This window comes from Leopardus geoffroyi, chromosome A2, assembly GCF_018350155.1.
Source record: "Leopardus geoffroyi isolate Oge1 chromosome A2, O.geoffroyi_Oge1_pat1.0, whole genome shotgun sequence".
Lineage (NCBI taxonomy): Eukaryota > Metazoa > Chordata > Mammalia > Carnivora > Felidae > Leopardus > Leopardus geoffroyi.
Genome location: NC_059331.1, coordinates 16,117,289 through 16,141,553, shown reverse-complemented (window position 1 = coordinate 16,141,553; position 24,265 = coordinate 16,117,289). Strand labels below are relative to the sequence as shown.

General features: G+C 46.0%; 1 protein-coding gene across 2 annotated transcripts in view; it reads left to right on the top strand.

The window, feature by feature from the left end:
* The window catches only part of LRRC2 (leucine rich repeat containing 2), a 35,387-nt gene extending 11,122 nt beyond the window's left edge, over positions 1 to 24,265 (top strand). For both annotated transcript variants that reach the window (XM_045492648.1, XM_045492649.1), the window contains exons 3-9: positions 6,858 to 7,065; positions 9,028 to 9,184; positions 9,919 to 10,055; positions 14,350 to 14,495; positions 16,037 to 16,192; positions 20,694 to 20,830; positions 23,737 to 24,265. In XM_045492648.1, coding sequence (XP_045348604.1) covers positions 6,858 to 7,065; positions 9,028 to 9,184; positions 9,919 to 10,055; positions 14,350 to 14,495; positions 16,037 to 16,192; positions 20,694 to 20,830; positions 23,737 to 23,786 — 991 coding nt within the window. In that variant the 3' untranslated portion in view covers positions 23,787 to 24,265. The remainder of the gene's footprint in view (positions 1 to 6,857; positions 7,066 to 9,027; positions 9,185 to 9,918; positions 10,056 to 14,349; positions 14,496 to 16,036; positions 16,193 to 20,693; positions 20,831 to 23,736) is intronic.

Below are 24,265 nucleotides of genomic sequence, written 5' to 3'. Positions count from 1 at the left end.
GGAAAGGTTGCACATGTGGGTGGATTTGCATGTCTGTACTTTTTATTTCCCACGGAGGAACCCACACCGGTGCTCCTGGCTGATGCGTTAAGGATGTGACTTACCTAAGAAAGGCGGAATGGGATTCCGACTGGCAGACCCATTTTCAGGGGAGGTCCATGACCCTGTCTCAAGTTGGCAGCTGGTGACCTATTTCTATGCTTGAAGCTAAAACACAAAATGCGTAAGGTGTCAATGTCTCTCTATCCTGGGCTCTCCATTTTTCTGAACTATTTGGACGCAACAAATACCTGTTCTGACCATGCTTGATAATTCCGCTGTGGCTGTAAGCCTCACCGCTGTCCCGGGGGATATCATTATCCCCAGTCTGAAGACAAGGTGGTTGGGGCCTGAGTGACTTTGCCCGTGTTGACATAGCTGGTAAGGGGAGGATTTGGCCAAGGTCTTCCCCCTGCATCGTGCTGTAATCCCAGAGAGCTGGGATGTTCTTTTCACTTGCACTCGTCTGAGGTTATCCAATATGATGTGAATCTTGAATTTAAGAACGGGAACCTCAGAGTAGGCATCAATGGGTCTGAGCGATCTACACTAGCACGAATTGTCTACACTAGCACGAATTATCTACACTAGCACGAATTACACGAGGGGCCTGTGAGCCCAGAGTGACTCTCAGCTCTGTTCCTCTCCTCCCTCCTAGCATCTGGGGTTACCCTAGGGTAGGATAACTGGCTGAATGGGGACCCAAGCCCTGGGGGTTTTGGGGAAAGTGTCTGTAGCTGATGTAACCCCCGAGGATTCTAAGGGAACAGGAACCATCTGCAGAGAGCTGGGGTCCACAGACTCTTCTCCCAGTTGCTTTGGAGTGGTGTTTGCCTCTTGGACTCTGTCGTTCATTGTGGTGCTAAATGCCTTCATGAACAGGTGCGCATGTCTCTTGTGCCCCAGGTAGGCCTTGAATTGGGCTTGGGGTCATTGGGCTTGTGCTGTGTCCTATCTTGTCCTAAGAACAGAAAACCTTTTAGGGATTTGTTAGGCTTTTCTAGCTCAAGATAAGAAAAAGAGCCATCCAACTGGCTGGGCAGGTGAGGGGGAAGTGGTGATGGTGGAGGGAGGAACGTAGGTGTTCAAGGAGGAAGCTTCTTGGTTTCCCAAGACCTGCAAAACAGGTAGTAAATTTACCTTTTTATGCAGGTAGCTGAGTTTCCATCATATGATTCATACTGTGATTATTAATACTATCTGAAGGTTAATCTTGAGTCTCTCAAGATCTGTTTCCTGCGGGGACATTAACACGTCGAAAAACTGAAGAATGCCTTATCGTAAGAGGCAATTATCTGGTTAATTTAATTTCACGAAAACAGGCCAAACCCTGCGGCTTGCTCTGTGACCTCCCTTCATGGTACTTTATTTTGTAACACTGAATTTGTTCCATGAAGCATGTATCAAAACTTAGAAGTTATAAGTAGAGACATAATACAGAATATCCCTACCTGAATGAAATCCCATCACTGATGGAGAGAAAGAGAGGAGTCGCTGTCAGGCTCCGAGGGATGATTTCCTCATCCAACGAGGCTCCTTGCAACGTTTTGTTTGCACGTGATCGATTTAATTAGTAGGACCCTAAGGACATTGTTTTACGTGTTTGGCTCCTATTTGACGTTCTATTAAAATTGATTCAAGGGGGGAAGGTTATTCAATTATATGGGTGATAAAGTGTAAAGACAATGACAGTTTATTGATCTCATTTGATCTTTTTCCCCCATTGGATTTTTTTTTTTATTATTGATGTGTAACTGGCATGCTATGTCACATTAGCTTCAGGTGTATGATGTAGTGATTCGACAACTCTATACATTATGCTAGACAGCTTACTTATTTGAATTACTCTCAAGGAAGGGAATGGAATTAAAAAAAGTTTGTATGTTCACCTTGACTCTCACTAAACAAGGGCTCATATTCTTATGAGGTTTTGGAGGGAATGGGACATAAAATATTTAAAAAGAAGTCCAAATGGGGCACCTGGGTGGCTCAATCAGTTAAGTGTCTGACTTTGGGTCAGGCCATGATCTCACGGTTCATGGGTTCGAGCCCTGCGTCGGGCTCTGTGCTGACGGCTCGGAGCCTGGAGCCTGTTTTGGATTCTGTGTCTCCCTCTCTCTCTCTGCCCTTCCCCTGCTTGCATTATCTCTCTGTTTCTCTCTCAAAAATAAATAAACATTTTAAAAATTAAAAAAAAAATAAAAAGAAATCCAAAAAAGATTTGGTATATGCTTACTTTTTAAAGTCTGTTTATTTATTTTGAGAGTGAGAGAGAGAGAGCGCGTGCACAAGCAGGGGAGGAACAGAGAGAGAGCAAGCGAGAGAGAGAGTCCCAAGCAGGCTCCCCACTGTCAGCACAGAGCCCGACACGGGGCTGGAACTCACAAACCATGAGATCATGACCTGAGCTGAAATCAAGAGCTGGATGCTTAACCGACTGAGCCACCCAGGCGCCCCGTGGTAAATGATTATTTTTAATGAAATCTGTCTGATATCCTTTTTTTCTCCTTTTTATGTTGGCTGTACCAAAATATGTGAGCTACTTACGTCGGTTTGTAATGTGTAATATAGGAAGGGTGTATTCTGTAGGGCTTAACGGGCATCATTTCATTACATTGGCAGGGCATCCCTTCAGGTCTGGTCTAAGAAATGAGGGTAGAAAAGCTGGAGGCATTAGCCTGAAAAGTACTTGGTGAACCCAAGACCTGGCGATGGCTGTACTATTGCTCGTTGACAATTTGGGCGATTTCTTCTATTCGTTCAGGGAGCATGTCTTAGACCCAGGGTCTGCCCCACATCCCTGACTGCTACAATCAGATCTAGATCTGTGGGCAGGTATTTGCATTTCTTTTTATCACAGGTATTAAAATATTTACATTATACAGAAGAGCTAATCATGAAAAGTAACAATCCCAAGCCAATCCCATCACTTTCCCCCAGGATTAAATTCATCTCTCTCCATGTGCGGGTATTTTTAAGTTTGTTGCTTTTATTGCATTATGTATAGACTTCTTTGTAGAACCCGAAGCCCTACCTACTTGGTTGCTGAGTGCTTATCCTCAGCTCAGCTCAGTGACTAGGACCTGGGTAGGGTGGCAGCTGGGCCAGCCAGGCCCATCGGCGAAATACTTTTCTCAAACACTCCCCTTTCTCTCAGCTTAATGGCAAGTTTGAAACTCCAATGATACCCAAAGTGGTTTTGAAAGACCAAAAAGTCTGCACAGAAACCTGGGGATCCAGCTGTGCAGAAATCCAGGAACGAATGTTCCAGGCAGACACAACAGCAATGTGAATACTGAGGCATGTGTTGGCGTGGGTGTTCAAGGGAGAGCAAGGCGGCCAGCGTGTGGGCCAGAAAAAGCAAGTGACTGTGCAGTGGCCAGACAGGCAAGGTGATGGCACAGACCTGCAGGGCCTTGTCGGTGCGGTAAGACATTGCTTTGCTGTGTGAGATGAGGAATCGGGGACATTGTGATGGGCTTACTCGAACCGCTGGGTGCATTTGGACCGTAGTGGGGGACAACAGTGGTGCCTGCAAGGAGATGATGGGGACATGGGCAAGAATGGAAGCAGGGAAGGTGGTGAGGCGTGCGGATTCTCATAGAACCGATCACATCCCTCGACGGATTTGCTACGAGGTATGAAAAAAGCACAGAGCCAATGATGAGCCCTGAGGTTTTCAGCCAGAGCCTCTGGAAGCCTTTTACGGCTTTAATGGGGCAGAGGCAAGTTTTAGGGTGAGGATCGGGAGTTTGGTCTGGAACATGTTGATTGCGGGACGCCTTTTAAACTTTCAGGTGAAGTTCCAGGGGAGGCAAAGAGGCTGGATTCAGCGAGGAAGTCTTGGCTAGAGAAACAGAACTGATCATCAATAGCATACAAATGTATTTAAAGCCATGAGACTGAAAGCCAGCCAAAGAATGAGTGTAGAGAGAGACGAGAAGAGGCCCGAGGGCTGGGTGTTGGGCCCTTGGGGATTTGGAGGTTGGGAAGAGATGGGGGGCGGGGGGAGGCAACCCAGTCGCTGGAGAGGCAGGAGTGGAGTCAGCAGAGAGAGGGGTCCTGGGAGCCAAGTGACAGTCAGGCTTCACGGGGGAGGAAGGGCTGTGTCAAATGTTGCAGATGGGTCCAGGAAGATGAGGGCTGGATTTGACCTCTGGGTCTGTCAAAATGGAGGTCATGATGACCTTGGGAATAGTTTCTAAAGAACCGTGATGGTGAGTGAAGGGGGTTCAACAGAGAACGGGGGTGGGGTGGAGTGGGAAAGAAGGATTGTGGGTGTGAGCCGGCACAGCTCTTTCGTAGGGCTGACTGTAAGGTGGAGCAGAGAAGCGGGCCCCATGGGAGACGTGAGGTTGCGGGGGTGGAGGGGGGGTGCCCTTTAAGCTGGGAGAGGTAACCGCGTGCTCACGCGCTGATGGGAATGGTCTCCCCAAGCGAAACACTGAGGAGAGAGAGCCCCTGCAGAAAGTCCTTGAGTCTTGGAGGGCTGGGTTTAGCCCCGAAGGGAGTGAGGGTCAAAGCGAGGCCAGTTTGCAAGGCTGCGAATTCTCCCCCGTGCCTGAGTACTGGGTGGGCGTAGGCGCGGAGCAGGGGAGCAGCGGGTACCCGCTTGAGCTTTGTCCAAGTACACAGTAGGGAGCCAGAGAGGGGCAAGGGGGTCGAGGAGGGATGCAGAAGGCGATTAAAACGAGGCCCATGACATTTATTTTATAAAAGCTTTATTGATGACTATACCTGACACCCAATAAACTGTACGCATTTAAAATAGATAATTTGAGGGGCGCCTGGGTGGCGCAGTCGGTTAAGCGTCCGACTTCAGCCAGGTCACGATCTCACGGTCCGTGAGTTCGAGCCCCGCGTCGGGCTCTGGGCTGATGGCTCATGATGGCTCAGAGCCTGGAGCCTGTTTCCGATTCTGTGTCTCCCTCTCTCTCTCTCTCTGCCCCTCCCCCGTTCATGCTCTGTCTCTCTCTGTCCCAAAAATAAATAAACGTTGAAAAAAAAAATTTAAAGTAGATAATTTGAAAAGTCTGGCCCAGGTATACATCTGTAAAACCATCCCCACAATCTAGATAGGATCCTATCCGTCACCTTACAAGCCCCTTTCTCACTCTTGGTGACTCCTTCCTCTCACTTCCCGCCCCCAGTGCCCATGCAGTCACTCCTTCCTGCCACGGAAGATTATTTTATTATATTCCATACAAATGGAATCACTGTCTCTAAATGGAATCATTCCCTTTTTTGGTCTGGATTCTTTCATTCAGGCTAATCACACTGAGGGTTTTTTTTTGTTTTTTGTTTTTTTAATGTTTTCATTTATTTTTGAGAGGGAGAGAAACAGAGCACAAGCTGGGGAGGGGCAGAGAGAGAGGGAGACACAGAATCCGAAGCAGGCTCCGGGCTCTGAGCCATCAGCACAGAGCCCGACGGCGGGGCTCGAACCCACAGGCAGTGCGATCATGACCTGAGCCGAAGTCGGACGCTTAACGGACTGAGCCACCCAGGCGCCCCGGGGATTACTGACATTTAATGACACACTAGACCTGCTACCAAGCTCTGCTAACACTCCTAACATTTGACTGGAGCAAAGAGTCTGTGAAGCACCTACTAGGATATTTCAACACATGCGATTCCTTAAAAAGTGTGGTCCCAGCCCTGAATCAGGGCTCTTTTGCCAGTTCTGCACCGTCCCCGCGGCTTTGCCCGTGGTTTCCCTGCTTGCTCATCCTCTGGGGTCTGCACATCGCATTTAGTCAGGAGCGGGCAGTTAGGATCGTGTGAAGTAAAGAACCAATACAGAATGCCTGGTGGGTCAAACAAAAGCCAGGCAGGGCAGAAAGCGGCTGAAACTACATAAATGAGGAGGTGATCACGACTCTCTGGGCCCTGCCGGTCCCATTCCGAGGAGGGATGAGGGCAAGGGGTCTGGGCTTCCTCTTCTCGCCTCACCGCACCCCTGCCCAGCCTTTGAAACCCCGAGCGCTCAGAGGACACCCACCTTGTGATAAAGGTTCATCTTTTAAAAAAGGTGAAGTCCTCGCGCTCCCATAGATATAAAAGGAATGTGTGTTAAAAATCCCCTTTTTCTCACGGTTGCACGAAAGGACGAGCAGTAAGGTGTTACAACCAGGTCCAAGGGGAGCCCAGAGGACACACACATTCAGGTGGCAGGAAAATTGAAACGCACCCGCGCCCGGAACAGACTGTCTCCAGAGGTGGAGGAGGGCCGTCCGTCCACCGGACAGAATCGATTTGTGTGCCCGCCGTCTCGGGAAGTATTCGTGTTGCTGTCGGTTTTCTACAAGTTCACCTTGGTCTCTACAGAGTTGTCAAAGCCTGTCAGGTATCTCGAGAACCGGGGCTGCCTGTGTAGTTCAAATCACATGGCCTTGAAAGATCAGCATGTTCTTTTCGCCCTGCGTTAAAAAAAAAACAACAAAACGAAAACAAAAAACTTGGGCTAGCATCACGTAATATCCAAGGAAATTGTAATTAATCAAATGCATAGGTAAACGTGGTAGAAATTTTGGGCAGGATTTCCATGCCACCCACCTTGTCTACTTTTTAAGTCAGAGTTGCTAATTCCCGTCTCTGAAGGTTTAAGGTCCCCCTATGTTCCCGCAGCAGAGGAAATGAGGGAGGAGGCTCAGCTGGGAGGGCTGAGGCTTGGGCGGGTGCTTAAGTCCCCCTAGGCTGGGGGCTGGGGCCTCGGCCCGGGGAGGGACTGTGCCAGCTCCAGGCTGACCTGCCCGCTGCTCCAGGGAGGTGAGGGCGGTTCCCCAGGAGAGTGACTGTGGCTTCTGCTGCCCGTCTAGGATAAAGGAAGAGTGGAATTTCGTGGCCGAGTGCAGGAGGAAAGGCATCCCCCAGGCTGTGTACTGCAAGAATGGCTTCGTAGACACCAGCGTGAGGCTTCTGGAAAAGATCGAAAGGAACTCTCTCACCAGGCAGAGTTTACTTTCCAAGGAGAGAGACAAACGGAGCAGTGCGTTTGTGTTTGAACTTTCGGGGGAGCAGTGGACGGTGAGTGTGCAGCATGGGGGTGCCCGGTGAGCGCTGCTGAGCTGAGCTCAGGACGTTGGCCTTGGCCTTGGCCCTGACCCAGAGAGCGCTCCTGCCCCTAGAGAGCTTTCCCCTGGATGGGGAGGAGGCTGTTGCCTGCTTCGAACCAAACCGGGTTTTCACATCCCTCCCTCTGCGTAAGACCCTGTCATCCTGCTGGAGGGGGCAGCAGGATCCCCTTGGATCCCTCCGAGGCTGGCAGGGGCTGGGACCTGGGGGGGAGGGAAGGGGGGAGTGGGCCCTCCCCAGAATGGCGCAGCCTTTAAATGCTTAATCCTGCCGTCTCTCCCCCAGACGTTAAAATCACTTTGCCTTTAAAATTTTTTTTTTTAATGTTTATTTATTTTTGAGAGAGAGAAAATGCAGGCGGAAGAGGGTCAGAGAGAGAGGGCGACACCGAATCCGAAGCAGGCTCCAGGCTCTGAGCTGTCAGCCCAGAGCCAATCTCTGGGGCTCAAACCACGAGATCACAACCTGAGTCAGTGGCTTAGCCGCTTAGCCCACTGAGCCACCCAGCCGCCCCTGCCTTTTTTTGTTTCTAGTTTTTTTTTTTTTTTTTTTTAAAAGAACTGTGACTTTCACGGAACATTTCCCAGCGGGTGGTGGTGACTTTGCTGAAGTGTCAGGGTGTGCAGAGCAGTAAAGGAATTTCGGCAGACCCTTGAGCTGCTTTTCCTCTGAGATTCTGAGGCCAGGACAAAGATGCCCCCTTTCTTTCCTCCGGTGTTTACATTGGCTTCCTGCTCCCTCCGCCCCTGACCTGCTGCTTTGCTTGGAGAGGCACCTCCAGGGCTTGCCCCGTGATCCGACGTTTACTCGCGGAAGTGGCACCTGCTGGGCTGTGGGCAGGTCAACCTGGGCTGTGGTCCCTTTCTGGGGGACAGGGCTCTCTGGGACCTACCCTTCATCTCTTTCTATCCCCCCCACTTCTAGCTGAAGGGGCTCTGGGCCGAGAGACTAAATTTTGGGGGGTGATCCTGGGGCCGTCCTTTATTGGCCATGTGACCTGGGGCAGTTTACCCCACTTTTATATACTTTGTCTCCCCCCCAGTAAGACGGTGTTAATGTTTGTGTCGGCCCCCGCGAGGGCTGTTGCGGCGACCAAATGAGTGGATATTTTCTGACACCGATTTCTTTTTTTTTTTTTTTTAAATTTTTTTTTTCAACGTTTATTTGTTTTTGGGACAGAGAGAGACAGAGCATGAACGGGGGAGGGGCAGAGAGAGAGGGAGACACAGAATCGGAAACAGGCTCCAGGCTCTGAGCCATCAGCCCAGAGCCCGACGCGGGGCTCGAACTCACGGACCGCGAGATCGTGACCTGGCTGAAGTCGGACGCCCAACCGACTGCGCCACCCAGGCGCCCCATTCTGACACCGATTTCTTAGCTGCACTGCCCTCTGATGCTGGGAGAGATGATCACTGCATGGCCTCTAGTGTTCTTTCTCCTGAGCCCCCATCGTTGAGATCCGTGGGTACTGGGTACCTGTCTGGATTTCTTTTCTTTTCTTTTTTTTTAATGTCTATTTATTTTGTGAGAGAGACAGAGCAAGGAAGTGAGAGAGCAGGGGAGGAGCAGAGAGAGAGAGAGAGAGAGAGGGAAAGAGAGAATCCCAAGCAGGCTCTGCGCTGTCAGGGCTGAGCCCGACATGGGGCTCGAACCCACGAACCGTGAGATTGTGACCTGAGCCGAAATCAAGAGTCGGACGCTTAACCGACTGAGCCACCCGGGCGCCCCTACACAGTCTTAAAAGTGGCTTCGTGAAGTGGCTGTCGAGCTGGCGAAGGTCAGGCCTGACGCTCTCCCGCGTGCTCTCTCGTCTTCTACATCGATGCCCCGATGTTCGCAGCTTTGTGCACGCTGCCCCTCAGCCCCAACACGCTGAGGAACTTGTTGTGACTGACGTCGTTCATTTTGTTTCAGGAGCTCCCGGATTCGTTGAAGGAGCAGACACACCTGAAAGAATGGCACATTAGCAATACCCTGATTCAAATCATTCCTACCTATATCGAGCTGTTTCAAGCGATGAGAATTCTGGATCTGCCAAAAAACCAAATCTCCCATCTTCCGGCTGAAATTGGTATGTTCCCCAGCGGGAGCCTTCGGTGTTCTGGTCTGGGAAGCAGGCAACTGGCGGGCGGGCAGCATGGCCCTCCGGGAGGCTGCTTGGACGGGGCTGTTTCCTGTGTTCCCAGAGCCGCTGGCTTGCTTGCAGTGTCCCCTTGGGGCAGCGACGCCACCGTCCCGCCTGCGGAACTCGGCACAGGCAGACGTGGGCCAGTTGCGCAGAAGCTAGAAGTGTCACGAGTGAGCAGTGCCGTGTTTGGGAGCTTCGTGTCTATTTTCTTTCAGTTTTAGAAGGACGAACGTGCAATGACATGTTCACTGTAAACATAAACTACAATAGTCGGTCCCGGATATTAGTCCGTTGATGAGTTTCGTGTGGCCTGGCAGGTCATTTTGATCAACATTTGATAAATTTCCATCAGTAGCTGAAAATGAAGACCAGATGATCACTACTGCTTCTCCTTCTCTTGGGGTGTGAGGGGTGAAGGTCTGCGGCTGCCTAGTTGGATGAAGGATTAAACAGAGAATAAGCAAAAAACGCTCTGATCAAGGACCAACATGCTCAGGATGAAAGACGAGCTGTCATTTAGTGAAGTGCTTAAAAAAACAAATACAAAATTATGTTTCCTGTCTCCCCCCCCCCCCCCCCCCACCATTTGTACAATTGTGTTGTATCTTTGTCTTGCTTTTGCCGTTAAAAAACCATAAGGGATTTACCCCATGGATGTTCATTTGTTCTGATGACAGGTCGTTTGAAGAACCTGAGAGAACTCAATGTGAGTTTCAACCATCTGAAGAGCATCCCTCCGGAGCTGGGGGACTGCGAAAATCTCGAGAAACTGGATTGTTCCGGAAATCTGGAATTAACTGAGCTCCCCTTTGAAGTAAGAAACCGATCATGTTTGCACTTTGACTTATGACGTGGGATGATCTATAACGTGGGGAAGATGTTTTACAAGATGAAATCCGTCTTTGTTACATCACACTTTCTTGACATGTCAATCACTATACCAGCAATTAGAAGGTCCTTGAAAGTGTTCTTACACTAGACCAGGAGCTGAATTTAAGTTCGGAAAAGCTATCAAAACAAAACAAAAACAAACACTGGGGCGCCTGGGTGGCTCGGTTGGTTAAGCGTCCGACTCTTGGTTTCGGTTCATGTTACGATCTCACGGTTTGTGGGTTTGAGCCCCACATTGGGCTCTGCACTGGCAATGCGGAGCCTGCTTGGGGTTCTCTCTCTCCCTCTCTCTCTGCCCCTCCCCTGCTCACTCTCTCTGTCTCTCTCTCAAAAATAAATAAACTTAAAAGAAACAAAACAAATAAAAAGCTACACAAAACCAGGCAAAATGTCCTATTTTCACACAGGATATTTTTATTTGATGCCTATTTAATGTAAGATTCCTGTTGTCTGTAATGCTTATCTGCAATTGTGAAATAAATCAGAAATGGAAATAAAGGGGTAAGATTTTTTTAAAGTTTATATATTCATAAAAACTTAGAGGTAACAAAAATCGTCTTACAGATAGGATTTTAAAAGTTCATTAATCGAAATCAAATGAATTAAGTTCATTACTTTTGGTCTGTATTCACTCATGATTTAACATCATATTCTGATAAAATGGAGCAGCTGAAAGGGAGCAAAGTTTATTGCTCCACTCTGTAAATAAGTCCTGTTGAGCATGTCCTTTAGAATATATTCTGTATCGGGGCGCCTGGGTGGCGCAGTCGGTTAAGCGTCCGACTTCAGCCAGGTCACGATCTCGCGGTCCGTGAGTTCGAGCCCCGTGTCGGGCTCTGGGTTGATGGCTCAGAGCCTGGAGCCTGTTTCCGATTCTGTGTCTCCCTCTCTCTCTGCCCCTCCCCAGTTCATGCTCTGTCTCTCTCTGTCCCAAAAATAAATAAACGTTGAAAAAAATTAAAAAAAAAATTAAAAAAAAAAAAAGAATATATTCTGTATCTGACCCCCGCCCAGCACCTTGCCACCAACACCCTAGTCCAAGCCCGTATTGTCTGTCACCTGACCTAGCCTCCTAGGCTTGCTTCTCTGTCCCTTCTCTTCGCCTGCCCCCTTTGTTGAAATATAATTCATACGGCCCCCAATTCAGCCATTGTAAGTGTACGATCCACCGAATTCACTTGTAGGATATTTCGATCTCGCTCTTGAAATTCTGTCTTGCCTCCTCGCAGTTAATCCCCATGAGCTGGCATATCAGGCAGCACCAGGCAATCACCATTTGGGTTGTTGTTTTTCACCCGGTTCACCTAAACTATATTGACACCCGTGGGAGCAAATGGTCTCTGGATATAGATTTTTTAGGCTCTTTGCTTTGAATGGGATTCCATAAATGCACAGTATTTGTTATGCTTCCCCAGTTGGCTGAGTTCTAATAGTTCACTGATTCTTCTTATCTATAGCTTTGCGAATTCAGTCCTGAATGGTTCTCAGTGGCCATCATTTTCAACTATCTGTTCAAACTGTGGTTTATTCAAGATAGATGAAAAACCATGTACCTGAAGACAGGCTACACGGTCATGTTAAAGGGAGTGTCATCTGTGAGGGCATCTCAGCCTCACGTGTCCAACTTGTATTTACCCAATGGAAGCACACAGCACCCCAGGTTCTGATGTCTACAGACTCAGGAAACCACTGTTTGCCCGGATGCCATATCCAAATGCTAGCATTAAAAAAAATTTTTTTTTATTGGTTAAAAAACTAACACTATGTTTACCATCATGACCATTTTTATTATTTTTTAAAAATTCTCTTTCATGTTCATTTTTTACTTTTGAGAGAGAGAGAGAGTGAGCGAGCACAAGCAGGGGAGGGGCAGAGAGAGAGGGAGACACAGAATCCGAAGAGGCTCCAGGCTCTGAGCTGTCAGCATAGAGCCTGACGTGGGGCTGGAACCCACAAACTGTGAGATCATGACCTGAGCCGAAATCAAGAGTCAGATGCTTAACCGACTGAGCCACCCAGGCGCCTCCATCGTGACCATTTTTAAGTGGATGGTTCACTGGGGTTCAATGCCGTCACATTGTTGTGCCCTGTCTTCGTGAGGATGCTTCTCTCACAAATAATCGACGTAATCCTGAATTCAAATTCAAATAGACAGCGAGTAGAATAAAGGACGTATAGAAAGTTACGGGAAGGAACCGTCAGGAATTTTGAGACAAAGGTAAAGATAATGAAACTTCTGTGTAAATGGGTGTTGTATTTATTATGACTGAACGTCAGATTTTTATCTGGACAACACTGGAATTTTCAGACAAATAGAATTACCTTTCAGAAGAGTTTGTGAGTGTTTTGCTTTGCCCTTGATGAAAGTAGCTAGTGGGGAATGGCTAGATCTGGGCCTTCCATCTCCTTGCTTGTTGAATACCGCTGTGATTTTCCTTATTCTAATTTTCACAGATGTCTTACGTTATTTCCTTTAAATATCCCCAGTAATTTATTTTACAGTCCAAAAAATGTACTTTCTACGTTTATCGTAAAAAGAAGAAAGATGAGAGACCGAGGATAGTTCAGTCTTGATCTTTCTGCTGATCTGATAACCCTGGCCACACGGTCAGGAAGTTCAGACTGAATCGTGGGCACCCAAAGCATCTTCTTTGACTGTCACATTACTGTCTTCATGCTCATTTTTTTAAGGTGTTCCCCAAATCCTTTTCTGATACCTTGCACATTTTATTTTTTCGAGAGAAAGGGAGGAGGGGCAGAGAGAGGGAGAGAGAGAGAGAGAGAGAGAGAGAGAGAGAATCCCAAGCAGCCTCCACACTGTCAGCACAGAGCCCGATGTGGGGCTCAGACTCACGAACTGTGAGATCATGATCTGAGCTGAAATCAAGAGTTAGTCCCTCAACCAACTGAGACACCCAGGCGGCCCTTTACATTTCTTTTTATGAATTCAAAACAAGAGCAAAATTAGGATGTGCCCATTCAATAGGACCACTTTGGACTGTGCCTCGCTTGGGCAAATTTGGCAATATGGAATTAGGTATTATATTCAGGTAAATAGAGGCATAAACCTACTGCTTCTTTCTTCTCTACTTTTCAGTAATTCCTCCTATTGGTCCAGTTGGTCCCATATTGTGGAACCGTGTTGAAAATGTATTCTGAGAGGCAGCTCAAGTTTTATTTGTGGACTCTCAGAATAAGCCAGTAAAAGGTAGCTCCTTATTATGTATTTCATAGTCACGACCTGACTTACAAAACCAAATCCAAACATGAGAGACATTTTCCTGCTTTATTCGCTGTTCATAGATTTGCATTTGAAAGAAAAAAAGTCTATTTCCCAGGGCGCCTGGGTGGCTCTGTCGGTTGGGCGTCCAACTCTTGATTTCAGCTCAGGTCATGATCTCATGGTTGTGGATTTGAATCCCGTGTTGGGCTCTGTGCGGACAGCATGGGGCTTGCTTGGGATTCTCTCTCTCTTTCCTCTCGCTCTCTGCCCCTCCCCCACTCGTACTTTCTCTCCCAGAATAAATAAATAAACTGAAAAAAGTATATTCCCCTACAGATTCAGTCACCATGTTAAAAACACAGATTATGGAGATAAGACATAAAGAGTAGAGATCGAAATTATATTTAAAAAAAAACCCTGAAATAGTAGAGATCTCTGATCATTTGCCTTGTCCCTTTCTGAGGCTTTTTAAGATTTGTTGGAACTCCTTTGGCTGTCTTCAAGTCATTCTATTCTTGAAAGCTTGTGCTTTTTTGTTTTCTGGGACTTTGCACAGGCTGTTCCCCACCTGGAGTTGCCTTCCCTGTCTTCCCACCTGTCAAGGAACCTCAGGGCCCAGTGCAAATACTCCATTCTCCATGAAATCTTTCTTGACCCCTGACCCTTACTCCACCTTGACGTTGGCATATTAGCCACTTATGTCTGTGTTACCAAACACTGCCAGTTGAAACCTTCTTCACGTTAGTTCTTGCTATAAAAATTGCATTTCTTATTTTGGAAAGTGTGAACTCCTTGAGGGCAGCCTCTATGTGCCGATGATCTTAGTACCCCCAGCATGGAGCACATCCGTAGGTGCTCCAAAATTCATGTTATATGGGTCTGTGTTGCGTAGATTTCTAGAGGTGCCTTTGAGAAGAAACATCACCTAAAAGTTATTAGTCGAACTTCATTCTAGAAAAGTAATTAGAGTATAACTGTTGTTATTCCTTTCTAGTTAAGTAACTTGAAGCAAGTGACATTCGTAGATATCGCGGCAAACAAGTTTGCCAGTGTCCCGATCTGTGTCCTGAGGATGTCGAATTTGCAGTGGTTGGATATCAGCAACAATAGCCTGACCGACCTGCCCCAAGATATAGACAGGTAGCTACTCGCGTTCTGAAGGTGAGGTGTGTATGCATTAGTTACTAACGCCTTAAACACCATTGCCACTTTAAACATGTGTAACCCATGAATGGTCTTCAAAATCAACGAACCTTCCAAGAGTTTGTTGTTTCTGGGAGATGTGTCTGTGCGAAATAATAAGACAATTTCCAGTCTGTGTCATACGTGTGTGTGCACACAGATGTGCATTTGAACACGCCTTCTTGGTCTTGGTGAACTTTAATTTATTTCTGTCCTCAATAGAATGCTATCATTAGCTTTCTTTTATTCCACAGAAATGGAAAAGCATGCTTATTATCTATGGAATAGAAACCTATCACTCTGTGTTTTTACACATATTACCACTCTGTTTATAGTATCAGTAAGGATCATTTTTATTGGTTTCATTTGTTGGTTTATTGTACCAAATCTTTCAAACGAAATTGATACGGTTAGTAAGTTTTTTCCAATTATATACTTGTATGTCATTTTTAAAAAAATAATCACACTGGGGTGCCTGGCTGGCTCAGTCAGTAGAATATGCGAGTCCTGATCTCAGGGTCGTAGTTCAAGCCCCACGTTGAGTGTAGAGCTTACTTAAAAAAAAAAAAAATTACACTGGATCATGTAAGATTCATTCATTCATTCATTCATTCCACCAATAATATTAGGCTTCTGCATGGCTGGTCCCGAGTTTAACATGGTTTTAAATCCACAGTCTTCATTATAACAATATAGTAATAAGTAAGTAATACTTACTGCTCTAAGTATACTTAAAGTATATAATAATAAGTAAACTGTTATGACACAGAGGCCAAAACTGGCTCAGTTCTGAAGGTCACTCATACGACCTTTCTGTACTCTTGGCACCTGTAATGCATCCGTGCTTTCCAGGTTGTGAGACTAAGTGGGAACTGCTCTACTTTGAAACACAAGGGGAACTCTGTGAAATATTTGTGGGATCAGTCAAGGTTTTGCAAGTGAATGCAAGAAAAAGCTGGAGGGGGGGTGTCACTGAGTTAGAATAAAATGGGAAAGGAGTGAAACACAGCTGGAGCGTAGTTTGCTCGTTTCCTGTTCATTCTGCGGGGTGCTTTTCCATTTCAAAGATAGGAAATATGACGGGGGAGGAATACTGTGCTTTGCAGATGTGCACAAGGCAATATGTTGCCCAAATGTGTTCGTTCTCAGCCCAGCTCCAGGGCGGGTCCTTTCCCACGCCCTGCTGACCCCGGGGAATGCGACGGCTCCTTGGAGGGATGACCGGGTGTCAGACCCCCTCTCGGCCTCGTGCACATTGTGCAGTTTGCTTATCCCGCTGCTCTCTTTGGGTCTTCGGCTGCCAATTAAGCCAGCGAAAACTTAAAATTCATGTCACCTGGCATGACTCTATTTAAATTTTGAAGTCAGCTTATTCTCGCAGGGGTCGCCTATACAAGACAAACTGCGTAGGGATTTCATACCAGAATTGATGTGTCATTCGCTTTGGTTTTTCAGCTGTGAAGTCAGTCCTGATTTTATTGCCTTTTGCTCCTTCTTAGGCTAGAAGAGCTGCAGACCTTTATCTTGTATAAGAACAAGCTGACCTACCTTCCGTACGCCTTGCTTAACCTAAAGAAGCTGGCCTTGTTAGTCGTCAGCGGGGACCATTTGGTGGAGCTCCCCACGGCCCTGTGTGACTCGTCCACACCTTTAAAGTGAGTAGATCCCAGTAGAGACAATCAGACACAAGGTAAGGAGTGCCTGGAGCCTGGAGCCTGGGCGCCCGCCTGTTTCAGGAACCAGATTAGGTGGTTCTTGTGCTCTGAGGACCTGATCCCTGTTCACAGAGGTTCACAGAGGTTCCGATGCCTTTTTACAGGATTTTGAAGGTTTTGGCCATTGGCACGGGGAGGTAGAACTCAGAGGATTTCTGGGCAAATGCTACCGCTGTTTGAAGCGTGACAGGGCAGTTGTCCAGGGCTCCCTGGTCTGTTGTTGAGCCTGGAGGGTCAGTGGCTTTGAATGTTTCCTGGTTGCCTCGCTCTCTGGTTTCCTTAAAGGTATGTGTAAACCACCCCAAACTCAGAAAAACCATCCATGCAAATGTGACACAAACAGATTCCAATCTGGCATGAGACACTGAACGGTCTTTCTTACTTTGGCAGTGGACTTGAAAAGCCCCCGCTCCACCCTCCCCTGAAGCTGACCCCAGGGCACATCCCCTCGGCTCCCGGCTGCCAGAATTTGAGGCCTTGGGGGTCCCCCCATCACCTCTCTCCTGAGCCCGTTTTGACCCATTCCAGGAAGCTTTACACGAGGCCACTCCAGTGACAGCCATTTCATCACTGTGTCCAGAGTGTCCACCTGCCTTGAGTACCAGTTGTTGGCTAAGACCATCATTCAAGGGGCTCTTTCCCAGGGGCGCCCAATTCTTCCAGTGGTAAATGCTCACTATCAGCATAAATCTTCCTCATCTTCCAATCCTGGCAATAAGATGCATAGCAGACAGAAATAAAGAAGTTGACAACTGCAAAGAGAGAGACTACATCCATCACTGTGTAATCACAAGATGAATGGGGTATGACATCTCCCCACTGCCCCACCATACTCTTTCCACTGGAATGGGTCCTCCCCTGTCCTTGGCTGTCCCAGGAATGTCTTCTAGATGAGAAGGGCCCCCCTGGTGAGAGGGCTGGCAGGACCCACCCTTAAGCCCCTTCCACATCCAGCCAGCTGGGAGCAGGCGTGACAGCTTCTCAACCAAGGATGCATGGGAGGGAGACTTCCGGTCAGGAGACTTCCGCTCAGGGTAAAACTGACCTGTGTGCAGGCAACTAAAGTCATGTCAAATGATAATAATTGTAGGACTTGGAAATCTCAAAGAATCAGGTGGAAGCTCTTTGAATTAATAAAAGTGTAAAATTTTTTTAATGTTTATTTATTTTTGAGAGAGAGAAACAGAGCACAAGTGGGGGAGGGACAGAGACAGAGAGGAAGACACAGAATCCGAAATAGGCTTCACACTCTGAACTGTCAGCACAGAGTCTGACAAGGGGCTTGAACCCATGAAGTGTGAGATCGTGACTTGAGCCGAAGTCGGACATTCAACCGACTGAGCCCCCCAGGCGTCCCTAAAAGTTTAATAAAAAAAAACCCTAGATATAAGTTTGCATTAAGACTTCTATAAATAACCTATAGAAAAATAGTGGAAGGGAATAATGACAGTAATAGTATTAGCCAAAAATATAAAAACCTAAAAAAGAAATCTAGACAAAATGCTAGCAAAATAGCTCTTTATAAGAAGTAAACTAAAAAGTGCTCCCAAAGCCTATCGAAGAGGTCTTGAATATTTGGAAAGACATACTGTCTTTTCTGGATGAAAAGACTATAAACATATGATTTCTTCCAAAAATTACACTTAAGTGTATAATATGATCCCAACCATAACTCCAGTGGAATTTCTTTTTTTGGAACTTGAAAAGCTGATGTGAAAGTATACCTAAAAGGCAAAAAGCTAAGAACAGCAATGATAACTTTGGAAAACAAGAGTGACGGGGCAGAATTTGCCTTACTGACAATTATGATGGGTTTAAAAGGTAGAATAACGGGGCACCTGTGTGGCTCAGTTGGGTTAAGCGTCCGACTCTTGGTTTCAGCTCAGGTCATGACCTCACAGTTTGTGAGTTCGAACCCCACATCAGGCTCCATGCTGACAACGTAGAGCCTGCTTGGGATTCTCTCTCTCTCTCTCTCTCTGTCCCTCCCACGCTCACTCTCTCTCTTTCTCTCTCTCAAAATAAATAAATAACTAAAAACAAAAAAACTGACGTGTAATAATTAAAATGAGGTCGTGTCAGGCAATGATTTGTAGGTGAATTATTAGAACAGAATAGGTAGTTCTGAAATTAACCCTAATATATGACACAGGGATTTTCATAAACCAGTGGGAAGGTATGAGTGACTTAATACGCCATTAAGGAAGTTGGCTACTCAGGGAAAGACAAAGTCTGCTCGTCACTTTATAGCATAAGACAGCTTACGGCACATAGCCATGTATGTGCTGTATATCGTATATAGCATGTAGGAAGACATATAGAGAAAGCCACAGATTAAATATAAAAAGAAAACTATAAAAGGAATAAGATGTTAATGATGGTAGATTGACCATGTATTTAACACCTATCCTTCTGGAGACCCCGCTGAGATGAGGAAAATAATAAAACCTACAGTCGACAATGATCAAGAAAGCGGGAGAAGGCTTTCCCAGAATGAGAGATAATAACACAACTTTGGGAGACAAACGGCAGACAGAACAGTGGTGACTGATAAAAATTGTATGGAGTAGGGGCGCCTGGGTGGCGCAGTCGGTTAAGCGTCCGACTTCAGCCAGGTCACGATCTCGCGGTCCGTGAGTTTGAGCCCCGCGTCGGGCTCTGGGCTGATGGCTCGGAGCCTGGAGCCTGTTTCCGATTCTGTGTCTCCCTCTCTCTCTGCCCCTCCCCCGTTCATGCTCTGTCTCTCTCTGTCCCAAAAATAAATAAACGTTGAAAAAAAAAATTGTATGGAGTAGCCTCAAGTTTAGAAACCAAGAAACTGAGCCCATTTGCCCTGGAGAACTCCGAAGAAGCTCGAGGTCAGAAATTCCAGGCACGTGTTGGTGCAGCCTGAAACATGGTGCTAAAAATAAAGGAAAATCTCATGTAAACAGATGACCCCCCCACCTTCCAATCTCCTCCTCGATTCCATCCGGCAGACCACTCACCCCCCGCAGTCTGGCCCCCTGACCAAAAGCCTGAGGTTTCCTCTAGGGTGGCCCTGGGGGAAAGACCCCGGAGTTCTGTGTTTGGAGCCTCCCCAGGGGGAAGGCATCACCAAGCCTTCCCAGATCATTGTCCCAAGAATACAAATTTTTCAACTTCAGGCAAGATAGAAAAGTCAAACTTCAGGCAAGATAGAAAAGTTAAATACGGTTTTGGATCAGAATGCGGACAGCGTTGGTGTTAATGCAAAAGTAAAAAGTACGTGATGTCTGCGATGTGCTTTGAATGCATCAAAAAATAAGACGGCCTGACGAGTGGATGGAGGGAGGACGGCTGGGTGTGTGATAAGGCAAAAGCCATAAAATCTTACGTATGGAACCTAGGTGGTGGGTATGGGGGTGTTCACTGTAAAGTTTTTTCGACCCTTTTGAACGTTGGAAAAATTTCATACTAGGATGTTGAAAAAGTAAAAGTATGGATCGTAAAAACTGGGAGGTGGGCGGGTCGGGCAACTGAAGGGAAGAGAAGGGATGCCTCCACTTGATGTAACAACGTTGAAGTATTTGTCCTGCGTAAAAGAGATTTCCGGCAGGTTAAGTAAAAATGATTCACAGATGGAAGAGCTTGCCTCTGGGATCTGAGAGACAGAGGCAGGGTGAGAGACCATGGCTTTCAATAAAAAGTATCCTTGTGCCTATCAAATTCTAAAATACATACAGGGGCGCCAGGGTGGCTCAGTCGATGAAGCGTGTGACTCTTGATTTCAGCTCAGGTCATGATCTCACAGTTCACGGGATCCAGGCCCTGTGTCGGGCTCTGAGCTGATGGCCTAGAGCCTGCTTGGGATTCTCTCTCTCTCCCTTTCTCTCTTTCTCTCTCTCTCTCTCTCTCCTCCCCTCTGCTCTCGTTCTCTTTGTCTCTCAAAATGAATAAATAAACGGGCGCCTGGGTGGCGCAGTCGGTTAAGCGTCCGACTTCAGCCAGGTCACGATCTCGCGGTCCGTGAGTTCGAGCCCCGCGTCGGGCTCTGGGCTGATGGCTCAGAGCCTGGAGCCTGTTTCCGATTCTGTGTCTCCCTCTCTCTCTGCCCCTCCCCAGTTCATGCTCTGTCTCTCTCTGTCCCAAAAATAAATAAACGTTGAAAAAAAAAATTTAAAAAAAAAAGAATAAATAAACAGAAAAAAATAAAATACAGACAGCGATTACTTGGATAGAACATTGAAGAATGATAACCTACAGGCTTTTTTTTTTTCCTGGATAGCGAAGGGCGATAAAATTAATTCAATGAAAGAGTTGCAAAGGAAATTACAACTTTGTTGCTCTCTCCACGTTGGACATTCAAGGATAACCAAGAACTTGCGATTCGGTACCACAAAACTTCACTTCATGTGAGAGGAATGTTGCAGTTAAAAATGCACAGGTGAAAATGTGATATTGTCCGTATTTTCTCGAATAGATTTGTAAGCCTTATGGACAATCCTATTGATAATACCCAGTGTGAAGACGGTGTGGAAGTGATGGAAAGTGAACAAGATCGTCAACACTTTGATAAAGAATTTTTGAAAGCCTATATTGAAGATCTTAAAGAAAGAGGTACGTCAATCACCTTTAAAATTCTTTTAAATGAATATACAGGATTCTTTGCGCTCATGCGACACATTTGACACGAGTCACATCGACTACACGCTAATTGGTTATTTTTCCAGGTACCAAATATCTATAGTTTCCCTAAAATACTAACATTTTCTAGTGTACTTGTCATCAACTATTTGACAGGCCAGGGAACATACACTTCAGACGTGGCATTACTGACTGTATATGAGTTTTTAACTAAATGACATTGACAAAAGTCTATCCTAGTTAATGGGAAGGTAAGATGCCATTTCAAAGTTCATTTAAGTTCAACTTTAGAAAAGTTGGGTTACATAAATCAAGGTCCACTTATATATAAAAATCACAAAAGGAGAAACGCGAGGTGGCGGACTGGTACCTAGGTTGGTTTAGCTCTGGTTTTCCCACGGGTGGTGATATTACAGAGGAGCACGGGCGGTCACAGGACCTCAGGAAAGGGCGGGAAGCCTTTTCCCCAGTGGCTGTTTTCCAAAGACTTTTCCGGAATGTCAGAAGCCCTTCTTTCTGCCACAAGCACACAAACACAGGAAAAAGGCATAAGTCACTCTTTGTTTTTCTAATCGCCACCTGCTTCCTGGGTATGGATGCCTGAGAGTTCTCTCTTACTTTTCCAGGTCCCTTGTTTTTGTGAGTTAGGTATGGACCTGCCAGAAAGATGTCCCGCAGGTGGATTTAGGGAGGAGGTGGCCCTGGCCCTCAGAGCTTTGAAAATGTGCACCTCGGTCACCCTCAGAAAATTTGCATGTGGGCTTGCTGCCCGCCCCCCACCCCCCATTCATGGACTAAAGATGATTGATCACATGTAGCTATTCAGGGGTTTCATGACAGCACTGAAAGACACCATTTATTTGTCAAATTAAAACTTTTACCTCCGATCTATTCGGTCATCCCTAATCTTGGATGTTGAAATATTATGAGATAGGAGCGCCTGGGTGGCTTTGTCGGTTGAATGTCCAACCTCAGCTCAGGTCACGATCTCACGGTTCATGAGTTTGAGCCCCACAATGGTCTCTCTGCTCTCAGCACGAGCCGACTTCGGATTCTCTGTCTCCCTCTCTCTCTCTGCCCCTCTCCCACTTGCTCTCTCTCTCTCTCTCTCTCAAAAATAAACACTAAAAAATCTTTGAGAAAACCAAATATTGTGAAATAAATTAGAAATTTGTGTGAAACGTGAAACAAATAGAGAACCATTTATTTTGTCAAAATTTATCTTTGGGTTGTATCATTTTCCTCTTGGGTAAACCTCCATTGTTGTATTTTGTTGATTTGTTCATAGTTACATTTTAGAGTTATTGTTTAAAAATGCAAGAAAGAATTAGAGAACACGGGTATTTAGCTTTGGATCTGTTGGTCAACGATAACATAATTTGCTTTTAAAATTTAACTTTAGTGTTGATAGCTTTTTTCATTTTAATTTTTTTAATGTTTATTTATTTTTGAGAGACAGAGTACGAGTGGGGAAGGGGCAGAGACAGAGAGAGACCTAGAATCCAAAGCAGGCTCCGGTCTCTGGGCTGTCAGCAGAGAGCCTGACGTGGGGCTTGAACTTATGAACCCTGAGATCAGAACCTGAGCCCGAAGTCAGACGCTTAACTAGCTGAGCCACTCAGGCTCCTTTAGTGATGATAGCTTTTGAACTCATTCATTTATTTCTAAATAATTATAATAATTCTATCCTTCATATGTTCATGTTGGTTCACAGGATATTACCAATATTCAGCTGGTTTTTACCTGTAAAAATGACAATTTCTTTGTTTTAAATTTTTTTAAAGTTTATTTTTAAGAGAGAGAGAGAGAGTGCGCAAGTGGGGGAGAGGCAGAGAGAGAGAGAGAGAGAGAGAGAGAGAGACAGAATCTGAAACAGGCTCTAGGCTCTGAGCTGTCAGCACAGAGTCCGATGTGGGGTTCAAACCCATGAACCGTGAGATCATGACCTGAGCTGAAGTTGGATGCTTAACTGTCAGAGCCACCCAGGCATCCCCAAAAATGACAATTTCTTAACAGTTCAACCTATATGTGGTTGGGCATATTTTTAAAGTTTGTTTTCTTTTCCTCATCGTGGTGTCTTCCCTCTTTTCTCTCCTTCCCCTTCACTCTAATGTCTGAGTCAGACCCAGAGTCCAAAGCTGTAAGGAAAAAGGGTAGCTTTAGTGAGACATGTGACCCTCCAATGTCATGTGATTCAAGCATGATGAGGAAGTGAAACTCCTCACTGGTCCTCAAGCATTAGTGAACTTAAAAAATCACCTGCAGGCCCCGCCCTCAGAGATTTTGACTCGCCAGGTCTGGGATAGGGCCTAGAACGTGCATTTCTAACAAGTTCCCAGGTGATGTTGATGCCTTGGGTCCGGGAGCCTCACCTGGAGAGCCATTGGTCTAGACCATCCTTTGACAGAATTTGGCTGTGAAGACAGAGTGGGCAGTAACCTGTGTCAACAGCAAGACTAAGAAAGGCATACTTCCTAAGATCCTACTTGGTTTAGGAATAGCCCCAACTTTGCTCCCAAACCATCTTCTCTTCTACCTGGTGTCCACGGTCTCAGGTCCTTGGCCTTTGATTTCTCTTTTGTCAGTTGGTATTATTTTAGGGTCATAAAGGTTCCCAGATCCTGATGCAGCTGTGTGAGTCTGTTGGAGAGATTGCAAAAGAATGAGGGTTAAGAATTCTCTTCTAGATGTAAATGTTTCTAACGCACGACTAGGATTGGTGAAGGCAAATGTCACCCTTAATGGGGACAGGAGAGTGCATTTATCTCTACACTTAACATATGAAGTAGTAACTTGTGTGGTGACCTAAGCCATGGCTTGTAGCTACAGTTGGTGATAAAATGGGGACTGGTTGAATCGACTTGTTCCTCTTGTTACAGAATCTGTTCCCAGCTATACCACCAAAGTATCTTTCAGCCTTCAGCTTTAATACCATCCATCAGAAGACTGCAGAATCTCCCTGTCCCGTGGAGCTAGCAATCTTGGTGTTGTGGAATAACGGTTTGTGCGTAAGGACAAAGTCTAGACATCACGGTCATAGTTAGGAAAAATGGTTTTCGAATTTCACATTTATGAATACTTCTCTCTGGGGGCTGGAGAGTTGATAAACAGGTTTATAGAAGTAATATGTAAGGGTTCATTTGCATATACTTATTTCTAAACAATCCACCGTTAATATTTTAGAAAATGCGTTCGTTTTAAAAATTATAACTCAAAGACCAAATTAGGAAGTTGATTGCACTGATTTTAAGAATCCAGGAATAAAGAAAGGGGTTGTAAAAGGAACATTTGTATTGGGCTAGTCAAATGAGATTTTATTTTATTTACCTTTATTTTTTTATTAAAAAATTTTTTTTAACGTTTTATTTATTTTTGAGAGACAGAGAGAGAGAGAGTGTGCAAATGGGG